Source organism: Mirounga leonina, unplaced genomic scaffold (assembly GCF_011800145.1).
Source record: "Mirounga leonina isolate KUSES-001 unplaced genomic scaffold, KU_Mleo_1.0 Mir_95, whole genome shotgun sequence".
Classification (NCBI taxonomy): Eukaryota; Metazoa; Chordata; class Mammalia; order Carnivora; family Phocidae; genus Mirounga; species Mirounga leonina.
The window spans coordinates 11377886-11405397 of NW_023270865.1; the positions used below are offsets into that span (position 1 = coordinate 11377886).

At 48.2% G+C, this 27512-nt stretch overlaps 1 protein-coding gene across 3 annotated transcripts; it reads left to right on the forward strand.

Moving 5' to 3' along the window:
• The first annotated feature begins 953 nt into the window (after positions 1 to 953).
• On the forward strand, positions 954 to 27512 carry OTULINL (OTU deubiquitinase with linear linkage specificity like). Of its 3 annotated transcripts, none has more exons than XM_034998934.1 (8): positions 954 to 1143; positions 20766 to 20925; positions 21015 to 21046; positions 21144 to 21235; positions 22006 to 22155; positions 24153 to 24281; positions 25166 to 25435; positions 26588 to 26863. In XM_034998934.1, exons 1-8 carry the CDS (start codon positions 1080 to 1082, stop codon positions 26759 to 26761), a joined length of 1071 nt encoding a protein of 356 aa, XP_034854825.1. In that variant the 5' UTR covers positions 954 to 1079; the 3' UTR covers positions 26762 to 26863. The 3 variants fall into 3 exon arrangements, with proteins under 3 accessions (XP_034854825.1, XP_034854824.1, XP_034854826.1); XM_034998933.1 differs by lacking the exon at positions 954 to 1143 and adding an exon at positions 2488 to 2712 and having other exon boundaries at positions 26588 to 27512; XM_034998935.1 differs by lacking the exons at positions 954 to 1143; positions 24153 to 24281 and adding an exon at positions 2488 to 2712.

Sequence of the window (27512 nt, forward strand, 5' to 3'; positions counted from 1 at the left end):
GTAAATTAACTGCTGTTGCTGTTGGAATTTTACTGGAGTTGCCAAAGACCTACGATCCTTTGCTCTGAGATTCAGAAAAAGAGAAGCTGATTCATCCCTTGACATTGCCCTAACTATACTGGAGCCACCTAAAATTCCAGTGTTTTCCACATCTTTCTTTAGTTACGGGATTTGTTTCAAAGGGTGTCCAAACTTGCCACATGCAAGTCTGTTTCTCTCTGGAACTGTGTATATTGGAGAAAAAGGAAGTGTTCACCACGACTTTCGTTTTCTCCCCCCCCTTTTTTTTCTGAAAAGGGGTCCCGCTGAATAGAAAATCAGGGGCCAAAGAACCTTGTTGTGAGCGCCTTTTTATTGTTGGTCTGTTCATTTTTTCCTTTTGATAAACAATTTTATCAGAGGATTAATTTTGTCAATAACGCACAGATTCCGGCTCCTCAAGTAAACTGTGAGTGCCTTCTGAGTAAGCATAACCCCGTTCTGCTGACCTAGGGGAAAATAAAGATCAAAAAATTTGCCCAATCTAGTGGAAGAGGCCCTGGGCCGGGAGCTACACCTGGATCCAGCCTCGCCCTCCCACGGCCGTGACCCACCAGCGGCTTAACGTCCGGGCCAGGGATAGGAATCCTTCCGTACCCCCGCCGTGGAGAGGAGAAAGGCACGGGTCCCTCGCCCTCATCATCCCACCCACCAGGCTTCTTCGCTTCCCACTCAGTGGACTCCCGAGGTAAAGTGCTGGGGAGATCGCGGGGTCCGGCCAGGTGGAGCTCCCAAGAGGTCTCGGGAGGGGCGGCTTCCCACGCCCCGCTCTGCACGCGGAGCCGCGGCGGACCCGGCGGGTGCGCGGAGGCCCCGCCCATCTCTGCCCAGGCCCCGCCCCCTCCGTCGCGGCCGCTCATTGGCGGCCCAGCGCGTCAGTCGGCCCCGGCTCCCGGGGCGGGAGCGCGGACCGTCGTCCACAGCCCGCGCCTTGTGAGCCTGCCAGCCGCGGGGAAGCGATCCCCGGCGCCGGGGGGCGGCCGCGGCGTGTGACTGACCGACGGGGGAGGCTCCGCGCCCGTCCGCAGCGCGCGGCCGGCATGGCGGCGGAGAGAAGCCCCCCGGGGGCGCGGGAGCGGGAGGGTCCTCGCGCCCCCGCCGCAGGTGGGCCCCGGGCTGGGCACGGGGCGGGGCGGGGCAGCGCGGAGCGGGCGGGGTCGGCGGGCAGCCTGGGGCGCGCTCCCCTCCGCTGGCCGTCGGCGCAGTCCGCGGGCTTGGGGTGCGACGCCCGTGCGCTGAGGGTTGGAGGGCCCGGGGGCGCCCCAGGGCAAGGGGGGAACGAGCTGCACCCCGAACACCCCCGGGAGGGTTTGAGCTGCAGTCGGGGCCGAGGGTCGCATCGCAGCTGAATAGGAACTATGCCGTCGGGAGGCAGAGCTGTTTGGGTCGTGGCTGCGAGCCACCTGCGGAGGCGGGGAGGGCAGGTTCCTGGGAGGAGGGAGCCCGTCCTGCGGGCTGGAACGGGGTGGGGGGCACAGGCAGCCGCTGGGGGGCCGGGCCCTGCCGCCGAGGAGAGGCAGTGTCCCCTTCTCGGTGTCCCCTCTGAGAACCTGATTGTTGTCGGGGGAGTTGCGGGGCGGGGGGAAGTTGACGGGTTTCGCGCTTTGCTGGTGGAGGATGTGGCCCACACCTTCGCAGCAGTCAGGACGTCTGAACAACAGAGAAAACTGGCTTTTGAACAAGAAGGTCACCAAGGACAGGAGCTGCCGCACAGAATGGCTCGGGTCGCGCGCTCAAGTATGGGCGCTGAGGTGGGGGCGCCCCCCGCCCCGTGTCTCGGAGTCTCGCTCCCCGCGTCGGTAGCTGGGGTAGAGGTGAAGGCTGTTTTCCTTCCCCGCCTTCAGCTGGCAGTCCCAGCTCCGAGGAAGGTGGACGTAGCAGCTTCTCGGTTTTGAGCGCATTCCCGTTGCGTGTTTGTCCGGTGGCCACCGCCGGGGCGTGAGCCTACTGGTGATTTGGGGGGAGCGCGCCTGTTCACCAACACAGAGCTGGGGCTCGAGGTACTGCAGCGTTTATGGGAAGTCGGCAGGTGCCAGGACTGCGTATTAATTGGGGCTCTTGGTCCCAGCAGGAACTTTTGATTCACACCTGAGCTGCTGGGTGTGGTGGAAACAGTGCCGTTCTGGCAGTCAGGACATGAGTTCTCGACCTCATTCTGCCCAGCACTGTGTGTCTAGAAGGCACAGTCACTCTGGACTTCTCATGGATGAGGACGTTGGGGTAGCTGATCCATAAGGCGCACCCCCCCCTCCCGTCTAGAATTCTATGATTGACTTACCTCCCAATCTCAAAAGTTTGGAAAATGAACTCATTTTTTCAACCTTTCTGCACCTTGAATTATTATAGAATTCGCCAAATATTTCTTCTGGGTGTATTCATTTGAACTTTTTATGATGTGATTCCTACCCCCCCCCACCCCCCCACCCCCGTTTGCCTTATTTTGGGAGGGAAAGCAAAGCTGGGAATGGAGGTAGGCCTGCGAAGGAGAAAGCTGGTTTGGGAGGCAGAAAGATACCTACTCTGGGCTTAACCTAATGGCCAGGAATTTTTCCTTCCAATGCATCAAGTTCAAGGTGTGCCAGCACTGTGAGCCCAGAAAATTCTTTCCTCAGCTCCAGCCTATGGGGACTGCAGATGGTGTGCAGCAGTGGAAAAATGTGATTCAAGGATCAGGTTATGGAAAACTTTTTTTTTTCCCTCCAAAACATAATCCATAACTTCTGAGGACTAAGGAGCATAGTTTCCCTTCTTTACAGGTGGTATTGGGGCGGGGGGATTTTTAAGGCAGTTGCCAAAGGTAGGATGGGGGCAAGTTATTTTTACCTACCCCTCTTTTGGTAAGAGAGAGACCAAGGTTCACTTCTGAGGTAATAGCAAGTGCTAACAAGTCACACTTGACAATAAAAACCAAATGGACAGCAGCCGGAGGAAGCCCACAGAGGGGGTAGGGATGGAAAGAATTTTCTGGCAGCCATTTTTACTCTTTGTAAGTGTTTGGATATTGAGAATCATGAACTAAATATCTGTGCACAATATGATGGGAAAGACACTGTCAGAATTGGAATATTAGACAGGGAAGTGGCACCCAAGATGATTTGGTGCAATGCTCCGAAGCCCCAAGACTGGGGAGGAAAGAGGAAGCAGGGGAGACCCGCCCACTGGAGGAGAAACTCAAAATCCTCAGCATACCTTTGGCAGTCAGGGCGCTTGAAGAGGGCATGTGCTTCCTGGCTCGTCTTGCCTCTGGCCAGCCTCCGGGTCATTAACTGTTATGATTAGTTCACACTCTGCTGTGGTTCTTCGCCAAAAAGACTGCCAAGTTTGCAGCCATGTCCTCAGGAGCTGCAGGACCCCAGGGTGGTCCCTGGCTAGCCGGGGGTGGCAGGAATGCCCAGTGTGGAATGGGGGACCCAGCAGCCAGGTCCCCTCCTTCCAGCTACACATAGAGCAGCTCTGCTTTTTCCTCCCCCCCTTATATGCTGTTCTGAGTAAGATTTTGTTTGGGGAAAAGAGTCTAATGCTAAACAGAAAGTTTAGAAATCATGGTAATGGCCAATATTTTTGGAATTTTGCTGTTGGCTTTATTCCATGGAAAGAACTTAGAACCATGCCTGGCCCACAGTAAGCAGTCATTATTATCATTATTATCTTCATACTTTCCTTTTTTTGAAAATATTTATTTAGTTCAGTTAGCCACCATATAGTACATTAGTTGTTTTTTTTTTTCTCTAAGATTTTATTTATTTATTTGAGAGAGAGAATGAGAGAGAGCATGAGAGGGGGAAGGGTCAGAGGGAGAAGCAGACTCCCTGCTGAGCAGGGAGCCCGGTGCGGGACTCGATCCGGGGACTCCAGGATCATGACCTGAGCTGAAGACAGTTGCTTAACCAACTGAGCCACCCAGGCACCCAGTACATCATTAGTTTTTGATGTAGTGTTCAATGATTTATTAGTTGGTATAACACCCAGTGCTCCTCACAACACGTGCCATCCTTAATACCCATCACTTGGCTACCCCAGCCCCATCCCCTCTGAAACCCTCAGTTTGTTGCCTGGAGTCCATAGTCTCTCATGGTATGTCTGCCTCTCTGATTTTCCCCCCTTCAGTTTTCCCTCCCTTCTCCTATGGTCCTCTGTGCTATTGCTTATGTTCCCCATATGAGTGAAACCATATGATAATTGTCTTTCTCTGCTTATTTCACTTATCACAGTCCCTTCCAGTTCCATCCATGTTGATGCTAATGGTGGGTGTTCATCCTTTCTGATGGCTGAGTAATATTCCATTGTATATATGGACCATATCTTCTTTATACATTCATCTGTTAAAGGGCATCTCGGCTCCTTCCACAGTTTGGCTATTGTGGACATTCATCATTTCCTTACACCGTGAGGTGGTTGTTATTTTTATCTCTATTTTATTGCTACCAAGTCACATACAACTTGTACAAGTTTTCCCACTTCCCACATAGACTTTTCTACTAATTAAAAGATGTGTTCCTCAAAACCATGGAATACATTATTCCAAAGCTGTTCAAGGATGACTTTATGTACAAAGCAGATGTTTCTGATCCACCAAATGCAGTCTTTGCCCCGTTCCCCTGGGCAGTCCTAGGTACCACACTGGGTAAACAGGTGAGTTTACCTGGTGAGCACTTCTGTGTTTAAAGGGAGTGTGGGCAAATCAGAATGGCTAAGGACCAGAGAGCTGGTCCATGGGAAGAAGAATGATGAGGATTGTGGGGCTCATACATTCCCTCCTCAACACGGACTGCTAAGGGGTGCTTCCAATTGTGATCTTCTAGAACCAGAGCCGTCAAAGACTCTGCTCTCCAGGACCTGAACAATGGGTGGAGGGGGTGCTAGCAGTGGTCAGTGGGTGCCAAGGAGGAGAGGAGTGAGTAGCTGGGGTTCTTTGTGCGCTAGTTGTAATCTTCAAGAGAAATATTTTCCATCTTTAAAAGATAGTTTGAGGGCTTAGGAACAAAAACAAATAAGCAAAACCCCAACGCTGCAATTAAAAACATGCACAACAGAATGTTTAAAACCAAATGGTCTGTAGTTGGTATTTTTTGCCAGCCCGTTTGCCCCACTTTGATACTTTTACATTTCTGTGAGATGGATTTGATGCCAAACACAATGTAAGTTTAGTAGCAGGTGCTTTAGCTGAGTCGAAATCCCAGATTGGCACAGTTACGCACTTGAAAATGACCTTTCACCTGGCTTCCTGGCGTGGGTGGGTGCTGTCTCCTGTGTCTCTAGCACCACAGTTGTCCTTGCCACGGAAAACAGTGGGCATTCGACGGAGACACAGCCCACGGATAGTCTTAGGTAATCTTCACAACCACCACTCTGACGGAATTTGCTCCAAGTTTCCAGCTAGTAAGTGGTGGCCAGGATTCAAGCCTGGCAGCGTGGCTCCATCCAAAACCGATTCTTCACCATCCACCTCTTCTGTCTCCTGAAACTCGGTTCAGGATTATACCTGAGAGCACTCTGGTGTCCGGGTTCCCTCCCCACATTTCAGTTCTTCCCAATTAAAGTTGGGTTATCATTTCAATACCCCACTGTTGCTCCACGTAACTCACAGGTCTGGGGGACAAAAGAAGTGAGATTGTGAGAAAGTCTTCATGATCGAGCTAAAACTTCCAACATACATGGTTGCTTTTTCTTAGCTATGAAAGCCCCTGCATCATCTTGAGAGGAGTGAGTAAGTTATTGGGCCCGTGGATTTGACCTTTTTCTTCTGTCCACTTGAAATCTCTGGTAAATGTGCAGTTACTTAAAACAGCATGCTCGGGCGCCTGGGTGGCTCAGTTGGTTAAGCGACTGCCTTCGGCTCAGGTCATGATCCTGGAGTCCCGGGATCGAGTCCTGCATCGGGCTCCCTGCTCAGCAGGGAGTCTGCTTCTCCCTCTGACCCTCCCCCGCTCTCATGTGCTCTCTCTCTCTCAAATAAATAAATAAAATCTTTAAAAAAAAAATAAAATAAAACAGCATGCTCTCAGAATCGAGTTGCTTACATGTTTATTTGCAATTAACTTAATGGAAGAACAGATAAGTGTTATTTCACAATAAATCAACAGAGAAAAGGTTTTGTTTATGCGCTTTTTTGCCAGTAATCTTTTGTTCTGGTTATACCCCATTTTACTACTTTCTCATTTCATTGGAACCAGAAGAGACAGGTGGCATCATGTTTAAAATAAGAGGATGATAAAATGCTTATGTTCATTTCTAGGAGACTAAGGACTGTTGTCTGGTAGCACTGTTGCTGGGATTCTCAAGTAATAAGCAAAAATCTTAGAAACCAGAGCACTTGGGTGGCTCAGTTGGTTAAGCGTCTGCCTTTGGCTCAGGTCATGATCCCAGAGTCCTGGGATCGAGCCCCACATGGGGCTCCCTGCTCAGCGGGGAGAGTCTGCTTCTCCCTCTCCCTCTGCTGCTCCCCCTGCTTGTGCTCTCTCTCTGTCTCTCTCTTTTCTCTCTGTCAGACAAATAAATAAAATCTTAAAAAAAAAATCTTAGAAACCGTAGCACGTAAAATGCTATGCTCCGTGAATTTCTGAATTAAGAATTTAGCAGTTAGCCTTTTGTTGTTGATTTAACCAGGTATCGATGACTTTGAGGCTATGTGGGATTGTTGGATGGTAGATATATGGTAATTTAAAATACCGTATTAGCTCTCTCTCTGCTTGCCCTGTAGTTGGCTTTTATGAATATTAGGGTTAGCCTTCTAGCAGAGGGAAAAGTAATGTAATTGGAATTTGGTTCCTCAAGAGACCCCCTCCTCCCCAATCCAGAGAGAGGTGGAATCTGATTCCACATCAAGGGTTAACTGTCGAAAGGAGGGAAGCCCACTGCCCTCTCTTGTTCCGGGTACAGCAGACTTGAACGCCCTGCTCTCTCCAGGCCTGGGACAGCTGCAGGGGGTACAAACGCAGTGGAGGTGGGCGAGGGAGCTGGTGGTGGGAGCTCATCAGGCAGTGGTCTTTGAACACCTTGTGTCTCTCCTCTCAGCCCTGGAGTCCGTAGTCCCCCAAATTTAGGAGAAGTGAACTAAATTCCTTCTTGCCTGGTAAAGAGAGACCTGGCCCCTAGGTCTTCGCATTAACGCCTGGTGCACCATGGCCACACCTGTGGACCTATGACAGGAAGACCTCACCTTTCCCGTGAGGTCTCTAGAGTGACAGGAAAAGTGAGTGCTCTGTGTCTTCCAAGTCGTGTGTCCTGGGCCACTGGGCCAGGTCGAAATGCCCCAGAGGAAGCAGGACAGCTGACAGGAAAGAGACGCGGAAGAGGTGACCAGCCCGTGCGCTGTGGGCTGCGTCTAATCGGCCGCCATCCTGATACAGAGGACTGGACGGTCCTGATGCCAGCAGACAGATCAGCTCTTTGGCATTTCACTTGGCGCTTTAAAAATGAGCTTGGAGGGCGCCTGGGTGGCTCAGTTGGTTAAGCGACTGCCTTCAGCTCAGGTCATGATCCTGGAGTCCCTGGATCGAGTCCCGCATCGGGCTTCCTGCTCGGCAGGGAGTCTGCTTCTCCCTCTGACCCTCCCCTCTCTCATGTGCTCTCTCTCATTCTCTCTCGCTCAAATAAATAAATCTTTAAAAAAAAAAAAAACTTAAAAAAAAAAACAACTTAAAAATGAGCTTGGAGTTCAGTTTGCCGCTGAGGATGCAGTTGACCACTTCTCTTGAAAAGCAGCTGTAGCCAGTGGTGATATTAGGGTAATACTGCGGGGTCCCTCGGCCCTGCACCTGAAGCTGTGTCAGACTTGGGCGTATCGTTTCCTTCCCCTGCAGTCCCAAGTAGAGAGAAAAGCCACTCGAACTGAGAGAGGGTTTATGAGACCAGTGTTCTTCACGGTGTCTCCCTCTGCTTTGGTTGCTAAGTATTGGCTGAAGTCACTTTCGTTAAACTCAGCAGGCTGTTAGGGTAGGGGAATTGTGCGGCCAAGGCTGCTGTTGACCTGCACTGTCTTGTTCTTCATGCTTTAATATTCCAGTGTATTCTCCCATTTATGCCTCATCGGTTGATTCATTCAAAATGTGGAGCCTGTAACCTCTGAAGGTGCGGTTCTCCTTCTCCCTCCCTCCCAGGCTCCTCCTCCACCGTCCCTTTTTAAAAAAAAAAATTCTTGCTGTTTTTGGAAGCTGGTCGCCCTCCACGGAAGCCCCGCTGTGAGAGATCTGTAGAAGTGAGCGTGGACTTCTAACGGTGGGAGTTGTTGCTGGCACTTGTCACGGCCTCATGTAACTGCTGCGTGTGTTCAGGGCATCTTTCCTGTGGTGCAAGTTGTGGGTAATGTTTTAAGTGTAGTTGAACTTCAGTTGTTTCACAACTACTTAAAATCCTGTGCCTTGTGCCTCAGTGTGAGAACTCCTTCGACACCATGCAGAAACCAGTTACCGTGAAGAGGCCTTTAGTGGAGAAAGGGACCTTGCAGCTGAGGGCCTGGCCTCCTTATGCCTGTTGCTAGGGGAGGCAGCTGAGGGCCAGGGTCGCTCAGCTCCCTAGGACCAGACTGCTGGTCCCTGAGCCCCTGGTGCTGGCTCATTCCTCTGCCTTGAACCACTTCACGTTCTCATTTCCTGCTTTGTGTGTACATGAGTGTCATTAAGGGAAGAGAAAACACTGGTGGCTCACTGTTCCTGACAGGTGTCGTGTTCCAAGTGAGAAGGGTGACCACAAGGTAGAGGCTTTTCGTTAGGATTCCGTATGGCGGCATAACAGAACCACCCCAAATAAGTGCATCAAGTTTATTTCTCTCATGTTCCAGCTCAAAGGTGGCTCTCCAGGGCTGGGATGGGCTCCATGGTGTCAGGGGTCCAGCTCCTCACTTCATGTCCACCATGCGTGGCTCCCATGACGAGCTCCTTCGTGGTTCACGATGGCTGCCGGACATCAGGTACCGCACTCACATTCTAGCGAGCAGGAAGGAAGAACAGGGAAGACACCCCGCTCTGAAAATTGCACATAATGCTGCTTACGCAGAATTCACTCGTGCAGCTCCACCCAGCACCTAGGGAGGATGGAACGTAGTCTTTGTTCGGGTAGCCGTGCATCCTGGTAAAGTCAGGACTCTAGTTCTCTGGAAGAAGAGAGAATGGATACTGAGGGAAGCCGGCAGTGTCTGTCTTGGAGACACAAGGCCTGGATCCTGATTACGTGAATTCATTTTACTTATTCAACAAATATTTATTAACCGTCTACTCTGTGCCTAGGCACCGAGGAAGCCGAGCGCAAACAGACACAATCCCAGTCCTTAAGACGTATACCTATGTGGGGAGACAGACCCTGATCAAACACAAACGTGGTTGTGTAAACTGTGCTAAGTGCTGTGAAGGGAAGGGACACGGTGTGCCAGCGAGTAATGGGGACTTGAGCAAGCCTGGGGGCGGGGGGAACGGGTCAGAGGCTTTGCCCCAGGAAGTGACCTTGGAGCTGACAGCTGGAGACTGAGTAGAGTGGAGGGTGTTACAGGCAGAAGAAAGAACTCAGGCGGGAGGCCGGTGTGGGTGCTCAGGGAGGAACTGACAGCCAGTCCTCTTGAGCAAGAGGCAGCGGGGAGAGAAGAGGGAAGAATTAGGGTCAGCCTGCGTGGGGCTCTGGAGGGAGGGCGACCGTCGTCGTCGGCCTGTCTGGCACGACATTGTCCCGGGACATGGAACTTCTGCTAAAATTGGGAGAGTCCCAGGCAGGCCAGGATTGCTTGGTCACCCTTGCTGGAGGCCACAGGAATACTTGGATTCCTTTAATATGAACTTCAGCCAAGTCCCTTCTTAGACAGACATAGCCCTCAGCCGCTGAGACACCACTGGCTGGTAAGACGTCGCCCCTCCTACTGGCCGAAGGGAAAGAGGCACAAAACAGGCAACGCTCCCTGTGGTTGGAGGGCGTGACCAGTGAGACTTTAGCTGGCATGATTTCTCCTGAGAGGAATTTCGGAGATTACTTGGCATGTGATGGTATATTATTTGAGATAACAAAAGGGCCCAGGGCAGAGGAAACCCGTACTCCGCGGTGGCCTGTCTCAGCGCTGCCGGTACATCGGAATCACCTGGGAACTTAACCAGTAAGTCAGAAAATGCACAGGTGGACCCAGGGCAACGGAGATCGGCTCCATCCCAGGGCCCCTCAGGCGTGGGCGTGCGAGTGGGTGGCTGGGGATCTTGCAGAACACAGACGCTGCTTCCTTGGGGCCCGCGGATCTATATCCCTAAGTGCCCAGGCGGTAGTGATGCTGCTGTCCAGAGACCTCAAGTACAGTGTCTGCAGTGTTTGATGAGAGTTTTGGAAGCCACTGGTTTCTTTTCCCGGAGAGCAGAGCTAAAGGACCACATAGAGGTGCATGGGTCCGTGAGGGGAGAGAGGAGGAAGACGCCAGGAGCCCGGGGAGGTTCCGCTTTGTGCCGCCATCAGGGGTGGGCCCACCTCAACTTCTCAGTTGGTTCCTGGGAGTTGTGGGTTATATGATGTGGCTGGTTCCTGGTTCCAGAGGAACCGGCTCTGCGTGGTTTCTGGTTAGGATGGGGCAATAGGAAGGTGATGCACCATTACCTCTCTCACACCTTTAGAGGCTTTTCCAGCTCACTTCACTGGCTGCTAGGATTTGAGTCTTTCCTACAAGTAAGAAAACCAGGGGCACCTGCGTGGCTCAGTCGGTGAAGCGTCTGCCTTCCGCCCAGGTCATGACCCCAGGGTCCTGGGATCGAGCCCCACATCGGGCTCTTTACTCAGTAGGGAGCCTGCTTCTCCCTCTGCCTGCTGCTCCCCCGCCTGTGCTCTCTGTGTCAAATAAATAAATGAAATCTTAAAAAAAAAAAAAAAAAAAGAAAACCAAAAATAATAAGAAAAGCCAGAAAGATTTTTAAATAGGAGATGATACACCCATTGAATGTAAAAAAGCAACAAAAACAAAAACAAAAAAACCCAAACAAAGAAAAAATACCACTGGCTACAGAGTGGGAAATGATTTGGGGAAGGGAAGCCAATTAGAAGGATTAGTAACCATTAGTGACAGAGCCCAAATGGGTCTGATTAATGGAAAAATCACCGCAGGGCAGAAACGAAGAGTGCTTCATCTGAGTGTACCTTTAGTTCTCTCGGTCACATTTCATAAATGATTTGTATTGGGAGGTGGAAGACAGGCTTAATCTTTAAAGGTCTAAGAGTTGAGAGAGCGCCACCAAAGTCCTGGCGGGCAGTGAACCAGGTCCAAGAACACGAAGTTTAGCGGGGACACGTGTCAGCTCCAGGGTCTCAAGCACAGAGCCTGCACGCGTGATGACCTCCTTGCTTCCCTTCCCAGGTTCTGAACCTGAAAGGTAGCCACGGGAGTCAGAGAATTTTATTTTTATTTTTTAAATTTTTTAAAAGATTTATTTATTTGAGAGAGAGACAGAGAGCGAGCACGTGCACGAGCAGGAGGGGCAGAGGGAGAGGGAGAGAGAATCTCAAGCAGGCACCAGCACAGAGCCCCACGTGGGGCTCGACCTCAAAACCCCGAGATCACCACCTGAGCTGAAATCAAGAGTCGAGCGTCTGACTGCACCACCCCAGTGCCCCAGAGTCAGAGACTTTTTAAATGTCAGCTCAGTGAAAAAACCCACACGTCCTAGTTGTGTGGCCAGATTGGCTAGCTGAGCAATGCCCGAAGTGAGCTCACCTCTAAAAGGTTAGGCCCAAGGGCACCTCTCTGCCAGCAAGGGAGGAGGGGCCAAGCTGAGTGGGTTCTTCCAAACCTGCCCTCAGACCAGCCGCTTTCCCTCGGGAAAGAGTCAAGTGAGAGAGGGCTGGGGCCGAGGCCTGAGCAAAGTCTCCAGGAAAGCCCTTCCAGCTGGAAATCCGAGAAGGGTGGGATGAAAGCGCCAGTCTGTGTCTCTCCCTTCAGAGGCTGGGGAGACATACTCCAGCAACAGGTCTAAAGGGCTTTACGTTGATGGCAGGCTTAATGCGAGCTGACGGCTTTTTCTTTCGCAGGTATGCAATACTAACTAATACAATCTCAGGCTGTATGCATCCTTTGAGTGAATCATCTAGAACAGGGTTTGGCAAAGCACAGTCCCTGGGCTGAATCTGGCACCACTCAGTGTTTAGATGGTCGGCCACCTAAGAATGGTTTTGACATTTTTTTTAATGGTTGGGGGGAGAAAAATCAAAAGAATACCGTTTCCTCACATGTGAAACTTATATGAAATTCGGACTTCAGTGTCTGTAAATAAGTTTTCTTGGAACACAGCCCCACTGCACACTGTCTCATACTTGCTTTTAGTCAGGGCCAATTTGAGAACTTGGGACAGAGACCAGATGGCTGGGGAGCCTAACATACTTTCTCTCTGACCCGGTACAGAGAGCTTGCTGAGCCCTGACCAAGAATGAAGGGGTGGTCAAGGGTTTGCATTGTCTCCTGGGTGGGTCACACTCAGGACATTGTGTTCCGCCCTGTGGCCTCACCGTAAGTGTGGAGTGGATTCAGACGAGGGTGACCCTGACGATGAAGAGACACCCTCCCCCCACCCCGAGACTGTGTCCTATGAGGACTGGTTGAGACCACAGGAATGTTTAATCTAGGGGAAAAGCAGGCACAGTGCAAACGAGGGCTGCCTTTTATGTCCCTGCTTGTTGATTGTTTTGAATTCTTGGAAGAAAATTGCTCCAGGTAGGCAGCTTGGAGGTTAATTCAAAGGGCACTGACCTTGAGTCAGAACGTGTTGGTTCAAGTTCAGACTTCTACTCGCGTTCCCTGGGCTTCAGGTTCTTCACCCCAGAGATGAAGGGTGCAGGCGACAGCCCATCCCGCGTCCAGGTCCACAGTGACTTAAGATTCAGCTTTCACCTCAGAGGTGTCTTCCGACCGGCAGGGGACACGGTCATGGAGACACCTCACCGACCTGCAGCTTGGATGGAGTGCAGAGGGAGCACCAAGGGGAGGGATTCGCTGGGGGCTGGTGTGCATCGGACCTCGGAGAACAAGTAGGAGCTCCAGCCCCTTCACCCAAAGCATTCTGTGATTCCGTGAAAGACTTAAAAGGTGTCGTGTAGAAGGGCAATCCCACAGGTTCCTCAGGACTCCAAGTGATACCCTTTCAGACCCGACCACACAGGTAACATCAACATCTCTAACAGGATCTAAAGGCCCTGCTGCTCTGAGCCTGGCCATCCTTCCCTTTCTTCCCTTGCCTTGCGGACTCTTGTCCGTCCCCTGGGCCTCCACTCTGACTCATGCTGGCCGAGGTCAGGTACCGATGTGACCTCTGTTGCTGGGAGCCATGTTTCTTTGGAGCAAACACAGGAGGAGGGGCCAGCCTTGCATTCGCAACAGTAGCATCAGCTTAGCCCACAGGAGGATTGTTTTGAATTCTTGGAAGAGAACTGCTCCAGGAAGGCAGCTTGGAGGTTAATTCAAAGGGCACTGACCTTGAGGCAGAACGTGTTGGTTCAAGTTCGGACTTCTACTCGGGTTTCTTGGGCTTCAGGTTCTTCACCCCAGGATGAAGGGCGCAGGCGACAGCCCATCACATGCCCAGGTCCACAGTGACATTGCGTTCGCAACGGTACCATCAGCTCTTGGCCCAGGGCTCAGCCCACAGGAGGAGCTTACTCTGTTCATAGACTAATGGTAGACTTGGATCAATAAAGGGAGAAATATTCCAGAAAAGGAAATGGTCTCCCACACACGGGAGTGCATCTGCATCCCCAGAGGTGGAGGGAGATTGCAGCGGGGACTCAGCCAGGGAGTTTCCGGGTGCCTAGTGCCTTGGCCCTTATAAGCACCGGTGTGTGGCTTGGGTGTAATTTCGTTCTGACCCTCTGTTATCACTGATGGTCATCTCCATTGGGGAGACCTTTTGGGATCCCCGAAGCTACGTGATTTGGCTGACGTCCAGCAGCTAGGCTATGGCAAAGTAAAGACAGAGTCCCTGGCTTGTTCGGCTGAGTCATTGGTCTCTCCCGGGCCAGGGAGCCTGCCTGGCTGGCTAAGTTGATCCTGGAGTGCTGAGATTTCTCAGAGACGGCGTTCCAACTCGCTAGGACCCGGAAGCCTCGCCCACCCTCAGCTCTTGTGTTTTTAGAGTTGCGGGGTTTCAAAATCCCCTACCCGTGATTAGAAAATTACACTTACCTTTTAAAGTGATGGGTTGCAGTTAACACCCCTAAACTTGTGTCCAGTAAGTGAAAAAAGTCTCAGAACTCTGACATTATTAAACACACACACACGCACAGTCCTGTCGGGGTTTGGCAAGAAGCGGTTTGCTACTGTCCTTCCTGACACTCAGTTGAACAGGAGCCTTGGGGATAGCATGCCCAGTCCTGCGGGGATTGGGCTAGAAGCCCGAGTGGGTTGCCTGACAGGGCTACAGCTGAATGTCTTACTGGTCATGGCTTTTGAGATAAAAACCTTTCGCTTGGTGGCTCTCTTCCTCAGTGATTCTGATCTTGCACTTTTGGGTTATAGCACTTTACTGAGTGGAAGGCTGTCCTTTTTTAATGGAGCAGACTTAATACCTGAAACACAAAAGCATACAAAGACTTTTGACCTCACATTTCAAAGATTTGTTAAGAGGACTTTTTTTTTTCCCCTGGATATTTCCTCCATAACTGATATAAAAACAAACAGCTAACCTGTGAATTTTCAAGAACCAAGACCGTTAAAAGCCAGTCTTTCACACTGCCATGCTGACTTTTTTTTTTTTAAGATTTTATTTATTCATTTGAGACACAGAGATACAGAGAGAGAGCATGAGCAGGGGGAGAGGGAGGAGCAGGGCCCCCGCTGAGCAGGGAGCCCGATGCGGGGCTGGATCCCAGGACCCCAGGATCATGACCTGAGCTGAAGGCAGACGCTCAACTATCTGAGCCACCCAGGCGTCCCACGTGCTAACTTTTAAAAATTCTCTAGTCGTCTGCTCCGTACTCCGCATTACTTAGAAACCTCGATGGCCTCACGGGTTTGTTCTGTATGTTTGTCATTCTGCTTGCATACTGTTTATTTCATTTATTTAGACTAACATGTATTATTTTGCTTGATTCTCGGGTCTCTGAATTTCTCAGAGCTAAGCTCTGAGAGAGGCGACCCCCTGGAGGATGGAGGTCTGTCTGCCATGCGGGCATCCAGCTCAGAGGGCCTCGTGTTATTCTTTTTTTAAGATTTTATTCATTTATTTGAGAGAGAGAGCATGAACGGGCTGGGGGGAGAAGCAGAGGGAGAGGGAGAAGCAGACTCCCTGCTGAGCAGGGAGCCCGCCATGGGGCTCAATCCCAGGACCCTGAGATGATGACCTAAGCCGAAGGCAGACGCTTCACTGACTGAGCCACCCAGGCCCTCTGGGCCTTGTGTCATTCTTCGTCCCTGCAGAGAGACACCCCCCCCCCACACACACACCAGGGTGTGCTGAACCCGGGGAGTGCAGGCCGAGGCACCGTGGGCCTGGACAAGCCGACCAGTAGCCTTCCCTGACAGGAGGGCATCGCGCCACCCATCCACCATCTCCTTGAGGATAGAGCAGATGTCTTCCCACTTCACATCCTGCCAGCCCAACGCCCAGCCCAGCGTGGGGGGAAGAAGGACAACCGAGGAGGGCCTGGCGGGGGGGGGAGGGGCGCGGGGGGAGGCCTTCCCAGACCCGCCTGTCTGCTGTACCATTTGGCTTCTGATCGCACCTCTCTGCAGCATTTCCCGCCCTTGCTGAGAATACCCCCGAAAGCCACATTCACTTTTTTGAAGGGGGCAGTGTTCCAGGACACAGCTCAGAAAAGTGTGAGAAGTTTACCAACACCTCTGAAATGGCTGTGTCCCTTGCTTGGTCACAGCTGCCCCTAGCCCTTCACTGCCCTCGACACAGAGTGTGCAGCTGTCCTGGGACCTTTCCCACGGGTCCCTCTGCATCCTGATCCGTCCGTAAGTCTCTCTCGGGCACTCTGTCTCCCGGGTCCTGCTGAGTAACCGTAACACGGGATGCACGCAGGTGGAAGAGCCGTTGTAGGCATTAAATTCAATTTAGTATCTTTTACCTTAAATTTTAACAAGAGGATTTTAATGCGTGTATTTCTACACTCCCTCTGCTCTCAGGCATCTGAATTAAATTGCCTTTTACATCTTTTGGCTCAGGCCTAATGTCCCCCCTCCATGGCCCACTGGGGAGCCCCTGATCTGCTTCAGGAGAAAGTCATCAGCCAGACACAGCTGGCTGTGTAGACAGACGTGTGTAGGAAGAAGGGGTTGGGAGGGAAGTAGAGGCAGGAAGGGATGGGCTCTCTGGGCCCGGGACACCCCTGGAAGTTTTGGGGGTGAAGGAGACACTGAGGAGTTTCCACGAGAAGGAGCCCAGGGCTCCCCACTGGGACTGCCATCTGCATAATCACCCTGCTTCTGGCCCTGCAGTGTCTTTTGGTTTTGTTTTCAGGGTTTTTTTTTTTTTTTTTTCCCCTTTTGGTTTCCTGTTTGAATTATTTCAGCTTTGGTACATTTTAGAGAATGGAAAAAATTCTAAGTAGAATTTTACCGCAAAAAAGTGGCTTTCTCTCTTTTTTTTTTTTTCACTTCTAGTCCTGGTCTCTATCTGCCATATATAGTTTGAGTGGTGGCAGATGAGATTTGACTTTCAGATAGCTGCCTTGTTGACTTCGGGAGACTCTGGTGCCATTCCTCCAGGGCATCTGAGCAACTTAAGTGCTGGTTCTTTCGACTGTGTGGGTTGGGGTCTCTCGCATGTCTTCGTGCTGAAGAATGGGGGGTGGGGAGCAGTGAGACCTAGTTAATCCACTTTCCAATAGGACAGATGTGCATGGTGGCCTCATTTCAGCCACCACCCAAGTGGTCCATTCCAAACGTACTAAAATGAAATTTTGTTTTTTCTCTCTTGACTAACATGGGTGAGGACCAAATTCATAATTCTGGCAGGAGAGGCTTCATTGCCAAACCCGGCCCCCCATCCCCCCGCCACTCCCATGTTGCTTGTCCTTGTCCTCGACCCTCTTTGTATATCTTTTCCCGCTGGTTGCCGGGGTCAGCATCGCCCCAGCGACAGGGGAGGGGAGGCTGGCGGGTCACTGCTGAATCCTCCCTGGTGGGCTGGCGGATGGGGGACCCAGTGAAGGTTCTGACATGGGAAATTTTATCCCCTCTCTGCTGTATTTGGGGAAATGAGATTTGACTCATGAGATCATCCAAGACGTGATGATGAGTTTTCCGCGAGGCACCTCATTTGTGGTGTTCTCATCTATGGCTGTTTTTTTGAGTTATATATAATCCAGTTAGTGACACGTGGGGGGAGGTGGGGAGATGGATTTTAAGTCTGTCTTTTAAGAGTCTTAATTCCACTTGCTGTAGCAAAGCCGATTTGAAGATTGACTCAAGGGCATACTTCATAGGCAGGAGAGCCAAGGGATTGGGCCTGCCGCTCGGGCTCCACATTGCCCTGGCTTTGAATCTCAGCTTTACCGCTTACGTTTCAATCTTTCTCTCCTGTGCGGCTTCCTCATCTGCAAAAGAAGGGTGGTTGGACTAATAGCAATAAAAATAATAATGAACATGGACTTGGAGACTCAGGGTTTGCCAGATGGCATGCTCAGCGCTTCCCTAACATTTCCACCCCCCCCCAACGGCTCCCGAGGCAGAACCTGCTCCATCCCCCATGTTACTCTGTGGGAACTGGCGTGCGGTCAGCACTCCGTGGGTGCCAGGCACTGTTGCCATCCCCAGGCTGAGAAACAGAAGCTTAGGGAGGTGAAGTCACCAGGGCATGAGCAGGGCTGGGTTGGGGCCCTGGGTGGAGGAACGTCTTCAGGTGCATGAGGGAATGAATTCCTATGGAGCATATAGCATGGCTCTGGCAGATAGCCACACTCAAACTGTAGCTGTTTTAGCGACCAATGAAGCCATACACTTTCCTACTAAAGCACTGCACTTCTCTCCTTAGATGAAGAAACCCCACTCCTCGTAATGTCATCGTATCTTGTACGAACCCCTCAGGGTTGTCTATGAGCTGCAGCTGCTCCTGTGGGACTTCTGGGGTCCCGCCCCCAGGTTGCTCCCTGGCGCCCACACCAGCCCCCATGATTATGCTCCCGGGCCCTTGTTGGGTTAAGCCACTTGACCAAAAACTGTACCAGTTAGGTAGAGGGAGGCCAGGAGTGTAAGCTTGTATTCCAGGTTTGCACGCGAGAGGCATACTGAGCCCTCATGTGTTTGTTTTCTGATAAGTTGATCCTATCTCCCTTTCTTGGGTTGGAGGCGGGGTTTAATTTCAGGGTAAAGGCAGTAGGGCTAGGGAAGTGTGTTGTACATGTGGGGTGGGGTGTCAGATGAGCCATAATCTGTAGGGGACCCCTTGGAGGCCCCAGGCAGCTGCCAGAGAGGCTCATGCTCAGGAGAAGGTGCTGGTTTAGGGGGTCTCAAGTCAAGTGCCCCAAGGGGCCTGCCAGGAACTCAAAGGATGCCAGGGGTTGGTTAGAGTCTGGGACAAATGAGAGCAGGGTGCCCCATGGAGGAGGCAGCAGCCAGACCCCACCTCAGTGACTTCAAGCCCTCCAAGTCCACACAAAAATGAGCACGAGCCAGTGGGAAATGGGCAGATGCTCTACAAGTCTCTTCCTGGAAGAAGAAATGTGAATGTGTTCCTACAGAAATGCAGACTATAGAGAGAAATCACAACCAGGACCCAGGATCGGGGTGGAGGGAGAACGCAGGTGCTGGGACATGTGATGGGGGGGGTTAATTGATGGTTTGTTCTGGAAGGCACTTTGGCCATAGCTGTCAAAACTAAAAATGTACACACCCCTTGATCCAGAGTTTCCTGTTTTGAAATTATCCTAAAAGCTACCCTGAGCCCACAGGGACCGTTGGAGGATAATGTCTGTCTCGGCAATGTTTGTAAGAGTGAGAAATGGAAAACAATCCAAATGGTTTATCACTACGTACATATGTGATGGTCTGTCTTTATACTGAAATATTATGCGTTCTTTAAAAAGAAGAATGTAGATCTATATGTAGTGATATGAAAAGATGTCTACTTTGTATGAAGAGAAACAGCAAACTGTAAAATCATGTGTAATATTCCATTTTTCTAGAAAATGTTTATAAATACATGAAAAGAAATTATGTATCACCTAGACAAAATTCTAGTTCTTGCTGAGTTTAAGGATTTACTAAAAGTATTTGCATAGGTCAGAATTGTCACAGTTGGGAAATCACTCCGAATTAATAAAAATCTAAATTATAGATGTAAAGGCAGTATAGCTTTACATTTTTAAACAGCTCCCAAAAATAGCTAGGCAGGGCTAAATATGTAATGAACAGCTAATGAATTGTTCTGAACAGATGAGTACCTGTTTTTGAAAATGCCCTTTTAAGTCATTGTAAGTGTGTCTATTCTTATTTACTGGTAACTTTATTTCTTTTTTTCTTTTTTGGTTAACTTTATTTGCTGGTAAATTCTTTCCTTATGAGAGTTTAAATGTATATCAAATATCCATATAGTCAAAAATGCTAAAATTGGGGCGCCTGGCTGGCTTAGGTGGTGGAGCACGTGACTCGATCTTGGGGTCGTGGGTTCAAGCCCCACGTTGGGTGTGGAGCCAACTTAAAAAAAAATGCTACAATTGCAGATCCTGAATTGCTGAGGCTTTTACTGCAGTCAACCACTGGAATTTTACTAAACCTTGTGCCAGGGAGGGAATGATTTCACAATGAACCCCGGGAGGTTTGGCCACTATTCAAAAGTTCTCTTCCTCATTTGTACTTCAGCGTTTTACATGCTCAAGCATAACACAATTGGGAATTTGCTGCACATAGTAAAATACTCTAAGTATCCAGTTGGAGCTCTCTGGCCCGTTCGTTCTCCCTGGTCACATCAGGAATGGGAATGTATGCCATACACAGCACACCTGTCCCCACCTCACTGCTCTTCTAAGGGGTGTCCAGCCTGCTGTTTGGGTCACTCATTATGTGTCTGTGAAGGTGACGCTGTCTGTTATGGCTCATCATGATCTAAGAATGTCCAAGTGGGCAGAAGCGCCTGGTGGTGGCATTGCTGGAGGCCCCCTGGTGCCGAGCAGAATTCCTGGAACCATTCTTGGCTTCAGCAGATACACAGCACGGTGCACGCATGCACCGTGCTGGTTCTGAAATCATCTCATTCCATCTTGCCCCAGTGAGGTCCGCGTTTTTCCCAATATTACAGTCAAGACAATTCAGAGGAGAGCAGTCAGGTTTCCCACGGTCACACAGCCAGGGTAGTAGAGGCAGGTTTTGAACAGGTCCCAGGGATTCTGAAACCGATACTCTTTATGGTTATTGCTGGTAAATTCTGTGGAACAAAGATATTCTTACGTAGAACGTTGATTATAGGAGAACCGGGGGTTTCTTTAACTTTCAGATTGAATTTCTCAATGCTTTAAAAACTGTTTATGTAATCAGGGGCTCCTGGGTGGCTCAGCCAGTTAAGCGTCTGCCTTCGGCCCTGGTCACGATCCCAGGGTCCTGGGATCGAGTCCTGCATCGGGCTCCTCATTCAGCAGAGAGCCTGCTTCTCCCTCTGCTTGTGCTCTCTCACTCTCTCCCTCTGACAAATAAATTAATAAAATCTTTTAAAAAATAAAAACTATTTATGTCACCAATGATAGACACTTTGCAGGTAAAATTAGCCAATATATTTTCCCCCCTTAAACAAAGCAGACTTGTGTAATTGTGATGTGCCTTTTTTTAAATTATTAATTTCTTGTAGGAAGTGACCAAGCTCACTCCTGGATGCTAGTCACCAGCCAAGCTTTAGGTACTGTGTGGAGAATAGCAAAGGGGTCAGTGATGTTGGCAGCTTCATGTCTGGTGGCCGCCCTCTGCTACTTCAGGACGATGCACTGCAATTTCGGGCACTGGCTGAAATGGTAGGTGGTCAGATCAGCTTCCAGTTTCACGAAGAGACCCTTGCTGTTCAAAGTATATTTTTTATATCATTGTTCCCTTTATCTTTTAGGTGGATTGGATATCTGCAGAGAAAATTCAAAAGTAAATATTTTCATATGTTATTTCCAAGGTGCAGAGAGGGTTCAAGAAGGGTGAGGAAAGGGAAAATTAACTACCTTTTCTATTTGATTTGGTTCAGGGAACCTCAGCGTGGAGGCGGAGGTTGATCTGCTCAGTTACTGTGCGAGAGAGTGGAAAGGAGAGACACCACGTGCCAAGCTGATGAGGAAGGTGAGTCTGCTGATACAGGTCATGGATGGTACAGAATGCATGTGTGAAAATCAGGAAGCAAACGTTGCACTCTGCTTTACGAAGCCCAGAGATCCGCTAACACCAGATGTGCCACGAGGAACAATTGTGGCTCTCATGATAGAGCCGAGCAGCTGCCACACGCTGGCTTTGGGCTGTCACCTGGATAGAGCGAGGGCCTTTGAGGACCTGGACGAGGACGTAAATGGGGCTGTGATTTCAGGAAATTTGAGGGGGGCACTCTTTTCAGCTCCTCCTGCCAGGCCTATGGCCCATCTCCACATGCAGGGGAGACTTCTGTCCTTGGAGGGATTAGGCACCTGGATGTAAAAGATTTTGAGGATTTTTAGAATTGCCCATTGGACCAGTCTTGGTAAATATTTCCAGCAGTCCTATCCAACCTTGTCAGCAGCGAGAAAGTTTTGTTGCAAGTACTTTTTAGCATGGTCTTAAATGTATATAGTATTTTTTTTTTTCCACTGTGGTCAAGTTATACCATCTTCTTCCCTAAATGACATTCCCTGGCCCTGAGCTTCCGGGAATTTATCAAATGAAAGAGCAGGACTTGGACTCACTACACACTGAAGTCACTTTAAAATGACTTGTGGTCGCATTCATAATTTAGAATTGTTTTCATTTTTGTTGTCCACTTTATTTGGGAGTCACACCTCAGTGGCAGTGCAGTGAATTCATTTTGCTTATTCTCTCATCCAGAGGAGTTGAAAACCAAATTCTTCTTTTTGTGCGGACAGGCTTACGAAGAGCTATTTTGGCGGCATCACATTAAATGTGTCCGACTAGTAAAGAGAGATAACTATGATGCTCTGAGGTCAGTGCTGTTCCAGATATTCAGCCAGGGCCTCTCCTTTCCATCCTGGATGAAAGAGAAAGACATTGTTAAGGTACGTCCACACACTGGAAACGGGGGGGAAACATTGCAGTGCAGATGGCTGGGTCTTCCGTGGGCGGCTCTGAGATGGAAGGAGCCTTCAAAGGCCCTACATACCCCGTCCGTCTCAGAGAGGCCATCCTACTCAGTCTTGTTTGTTTTTAATGTCACCATCTTTTCTCAAGAAGGGCATCTGTCCTTCGTAGGCAAGGTGGTCTACTAAAATTCACTTTTTTACTCTACACTTACTCGAGTTTTGACAAACACGTAGAGTGCTCCAGAGATCCCCCCTATTCCTTTATAGCCAACCCTCTCTCACTCCTAGCCCCGGGTCACCATTGATAGGTTTTACGTCCCTATCGTTTTGCCTTTTCCAGAATGTCCAATCATGGAACTATCCAGTGTGTAGCCTTTTGAATCTGACTTCTTTCATTTAGCAAAATGCATTGCCATTCATCCATGTTCTGTGAATTTGTAGTTCATTCCTTTTTATTGTTGAGTGGTCTTCCTTGACGTGAGTATGACGCAGTTTGTTTATCCGTTCATCACTTGAAGGACATCTGGATTATTTCCAGTTTTTGACAAGTACGAATAAAGCTGTTATAAATATTTCCATACAGGATTTTGTCCTTTGGGGCAAATGCCTGGGAATGAGATTGTTGGGTCATGTGGTAGGTGTAGGTCTAAGTTCATAAGAACCTGTCATCTGTTTTCCAGTGTGGCTCCGCCATTTTGCATTTGTACCACTAATGTATAAGAGTTCCAGTTGTTCCACATTCTAACCAGGATTGATTTGGGGTTATTTGTAGCCATTTTGATAGATGTGCCCTGGTATCACTCTGCTTTTAGTTGGCATTCCCCTAGTGTGGAAGGATGAGTGTCTTTCCATGTGTTTATTTGCCATCCATGTTATCTTCTTAGAGAAGTGTCTGTTCAAGTCTTTTGCCTATTTTTATTTATTTGTTTATTTTTAAATTATTATTTTTTGTTTTATTTTATTATTGACTGAATTTTGAGAGTTCTTTATATATTCCAAGTACAAGTGCTTTATCAGATAGTAATTTGCAAATATTTTCTCCCAGTCTGTGCCTTTTTTTTTTTTTTCCATTTTAAGAGTGTAAGGTAGTACATTCTTTTTCTCTTTCTTCTTTTTTTTTTTTAAGGCAGAACATTCTTGATGAACAACCTGAATTTTTATTTTGAATGTAGGATATTTAATCTAGGATATATATTTAAGGATGGAGGAGCAAGGAAATATAAAGTATATGTATATATATAGCTATACATGGTCTATTTCCTTACCATTTTTTAAATTACACTTGTTTTTATTAGTTTCATTTTATCTAGCAAGTACTTGTCAAGTGTGTGAGGTGTGCTAGGCCTGTTGCTACTTGCTGAGGACAGAGAATACAACCAAGCCTCTGGGCCCCCCAAGCTCAGCAGGGCAGGAAAATGGATTAGATCTCTTCACTGGATCAGAGGCTTAAGTATTCTGTAATCTTATTAAATCCCAACAAGGGTCCTGTAGAATGGGTAATATCGTCCTTGATTTATGGTGGCAGATGAGGCTAAGAGGGTAAATAATCTGCACTGGTTGAGCAGCCTCTCAGCTGGTAAGTGACAGAGTGAGGGTTGGACCCCAGAGTGCCTCATTCTAAAGCTTGTGTGCTCCCTGACATACTATGATATTCTAACATTGTTTGGGTAAAAATAATTTCTAAAGGGATATACCCAGGCAGTTTGGGAAGTGTTTTATGCAGAAAGATTGTTTCCATAGACATAATCTTCATGTAGGTTTTCGTCAGTTGTAAAATAATAAATTAAAAATCCGATCCAAATCACTTAATCCACAAATCTAAAAGGAACTATATGCTTTTATTTAACTGTTATCATGTTTTTAAACAGAGATTGCTAAGTGAGATAAGATCATGCACCGTGATGACGTACTCTAAATTGTGCGTCATAAATGTTGAGGTACTAATCATGGTTGGCATCTACTTCCTTTTCAAGCTTCCTGAAAAACTGCTCTTTTCACAAGGTTGTAATTGGATCCAGCAATACAGTTTTGGTCCTGAGAAGTATACAGGTTCCAATGTGTTTGGAAAATTACGTAAATGTGTGGAATTATTGAAAACACAGGTGAGTGTTTGGGAGAACAAAAGACTAAGAATGAAAGCGCACACCCCAGCTGTAGCGACTCTTCTCTGTCAGGCGTGTCACTTGATGCCACATAAGGAGGACACGTGGCCAGGAGCATCTCTTCTAGGAACTGACGATTGGCTTTCCTATTCTTTGTTCACCTTCCAAGTAATGAACGAGCAATGTCGTACAGACAATTAGGTCCAATATGGGTTAAGGAGACCTTTGTGGGCTCTCTGGGAAGCCTTAACAATCATGTACCTGTTTCCCCTCAAAAGATGGGGTGCAAGGTGCACACAGCGCACTCAAAAATGCACTTCTGGGATGTGCCCTATTAATAACTTGGGCACAGCACAGATGCTATAATTTGAACTAAGAGTTTTTCCTGCCTTTTAATAGACGCAGATTTTGGATTGTTGAAATGGATCCTCCATGGTAAATACCATAACATTTCTGTGCCATAGTCTCATGTAAAACTGATATGTAAATAGTCATTGTGAGGATTCAGTGAGTTAATACATGTGGAGTGCTTTAATCTGTGCTTGGTGAGTTAGTATGAAGGAATGCTAGTTAGTACTGTTTGTCTCTGGATTATCTTCTGTGTGACCCAACTATCTTAAGATGTCTTAGGAAACTAACTTGCGTGGCATTTTACCTAGTTGGTGGTGCTTTTTTGAAAAATGTTTCATTTTAACTAGTTTGTGATTGTAAAAGTAATACATACTTGTGGTTAAAAAAAATCAGGGTCAAAAGTTATAAAATGAAAAGTTAAAGTTCCCCTCTATTAATCTTTGGTTTATTTTTTAAGTACTTTGAAAAATTATGCCATGGTGTAGGAATTCACCTTTCCCCTGTTAATTTCCCGTTTACATCTGTATTTTTAGTGGACTGAATTTAGTGGAATTAAAGATTATCACAAGAGAGGAAGTATGTGCAACATCCTTTTTTCTGATGTTCTTCTGGAATATAAACTGTATGAAGCTTTAAAGTTTATCATGCTATATCAAGTCACTGAAGTTTATGAACAAATGAAGACTAACAAGGTCATTCCCAGTCTTTTTCAACTCCTGTTTTCCCGGGAAACATCATCTGACCCTTTAAGCTTCATGATGAACCACCTGAATTCTGTGGGCGACACATGTGGACTAGAGCAGGTAATAGGGGCAGAAGAATCCTGTGTGTTTGATTCAGGATGATACTGACAGTCCTTGAACACACAGGTGTTTGGAGTTTACTTTCAGCGGTGATAAAACCCACTGCAAAGAGGGTTTTATCTTAAATCCTTAAAAAGAAGGAAAAGAAGAGCAAGAAACCTCACTGCTCCGTGCTGTTTGCTGTGTGTCTGCCCAGCCCTGTGGCCAGGGGGCCCCAGTGTGAGAAGCCTTTCTAACCTTTCACTCTGCCTCTCAGATGGTAGTAGGTTCTCTCACAACAGAGTTGAACTAGGAGGAAGTCCTGTTGGAAAATGAGATGAAGTTTGGGAAAGCACTTGGTTACTTACTAAAGATAAATAGACATTATTGAAAAATTTTAGGGGCACCTGGCAGGCTCAGTTGGAAGAGCATGCAACTCTTGATCTCAGGGTCGTGAGAGATTGGGTGTAGAGATGACTAAAAACAGTAAATGAACTTTAACTTAAAAAAAATTACTGAAAAATTTTAAATCCGGGGATGCCTGGGGAGCTCATTCAGTTAAGCGGCCAACTCTTGATACCGGCTCAGGTCATGATCTCAGGGTTGTGAAATCGAGCCCCGCATCAGGCTCCATATTAGCACGGAGTCTGCTTCTCCCTCTCTCCCTGTGCTTCTCTCTCTGCTCTTCTCTCCCTGCTCATGCATGCTCTCTCTCTGTCAAATAAATAAATGAATAAAATCCTAAAAAAATTTTTTAAATCCAGAGAATACTTTTTTATCCCCATGGTAAAGAGGTTTTGTTGTGCTTTGCTGTCTTAGGCAGTGCACAAAATTACCTGCATTTTTATAAAAAATGGATATAAAACTAGTTGGAAAACAGTGTGATTTTTTTATTCTGAGCATTCCTTTATTTTTTATTAGTTTTTTTTTTATCCCCCCAAACAGCCTTTCCCTGTAATTTTTTCATGCTAGTCTACAAAGATGTTCCTCTGCCTTCCCCTGCCTTCCACGTCATGGGCATTTGTTCGTGTCTGTGGCCCCTCAATCGTTCATGTGTGGGTCTGTAAATAAGCACATTACTCCATAAGCTGCAGGAGAACACGCTCCCTCTGCTGGTGGGGGACAGGGAGTTGGAAATGTGTGTTTGTGATCTCTTTTTCATCTCTTCTCCAGATCGATATGTTTATTCTTGGGTACTCCCTTGAAATAAAGATCAAAGTGTTCAGGCTGTTCAAGTTTAACTCCAGAGACTTCGAGGTCTGCTACCCAGACTTGCCGCCCAGGGAGTGGCCAGAGATCTCCCTGCTGACGGAGAATGACCGCCACTACCACGTTCCCGTCTTTTGAGTCCAGTGTGGACTGGGTACCAGCTCTCGCCAATGGCAGTGGTCCTACTTTCAAGGAAAGTCCAGCTGGAAAACCAAAGCTAGCATCACAGCCATTGAAAGGATCAGGACCTTCTTCTCTGGAGGGGCAGGTGCACTGGACGCAGGGGTGCACGGATATCCTTTGTTTTCCAGCAGTTTCCTCCAAAACAGCCTCACTAATATATTTGTGGGTTGGTGGTTTGACCTTGTTCATATGGGCTCTGGCCATTTCACATGCAGCAGGCATTTCAGGGCACAAGGACAGTAAATTTGGGCAGTACAACACCAGGAAAAAATCGAGAGGAAAAGGGGAAAAGGACTAACCAGGAAAGACTTTGTCTCTAACCTCAATGTTCTCGTTAGGAACCTTGTCTTTGACTGATTCTGGATCTTCATAAGCGTGGCCTTATTTTAGAAGCATTACCTTCCCTGGAATCTTTATGGTATATTGATTTTTCTAGAACCACTTGATTAACTGTAAAATTGTGTGTGTGGGTGTACACACATATATACATGTGTATACATTGTATAGTTTTATATATACATATATGAACACATACACACAAATAATCACTACTTTGTAATGTTGTACAGTTTGTTTTATACTGCTTTACATTTTTTTGTTACTGTTGCATCTGGCTGGTCCGATTTGTTTTATATGGATAAAAGAGATTAATTCTGTAGATGAAGGCAACTGAATGACAATTATTGAACTATTACAAAACATTGAA

Excerpts from the sequence above, each read along its gene's own strand:
- OTULINL (XM_034998933.1), top strand. The coding sequence starts at position 2,574 with ATGGCCAGGAATTTTTCCTTCCAATGCATCAAGTTCAAGGTGTGCCAG. Across the intron at positions 22,156-24,152 it reads AAGAGAAAGACATTGTTAAG|CTTCCTGAAAAACTGCTCTT; the intron begins GTACGTCCACAC and ends TTCCTTTTCAAG. Across the intron at positions 25,436-26,587 it reads ACACATGTGGACTAGAGCAG|ATCGATATGTTTATTCTTGG; the intron begins GTAATAGGGGCA and ends TCTCTTCTCCAG.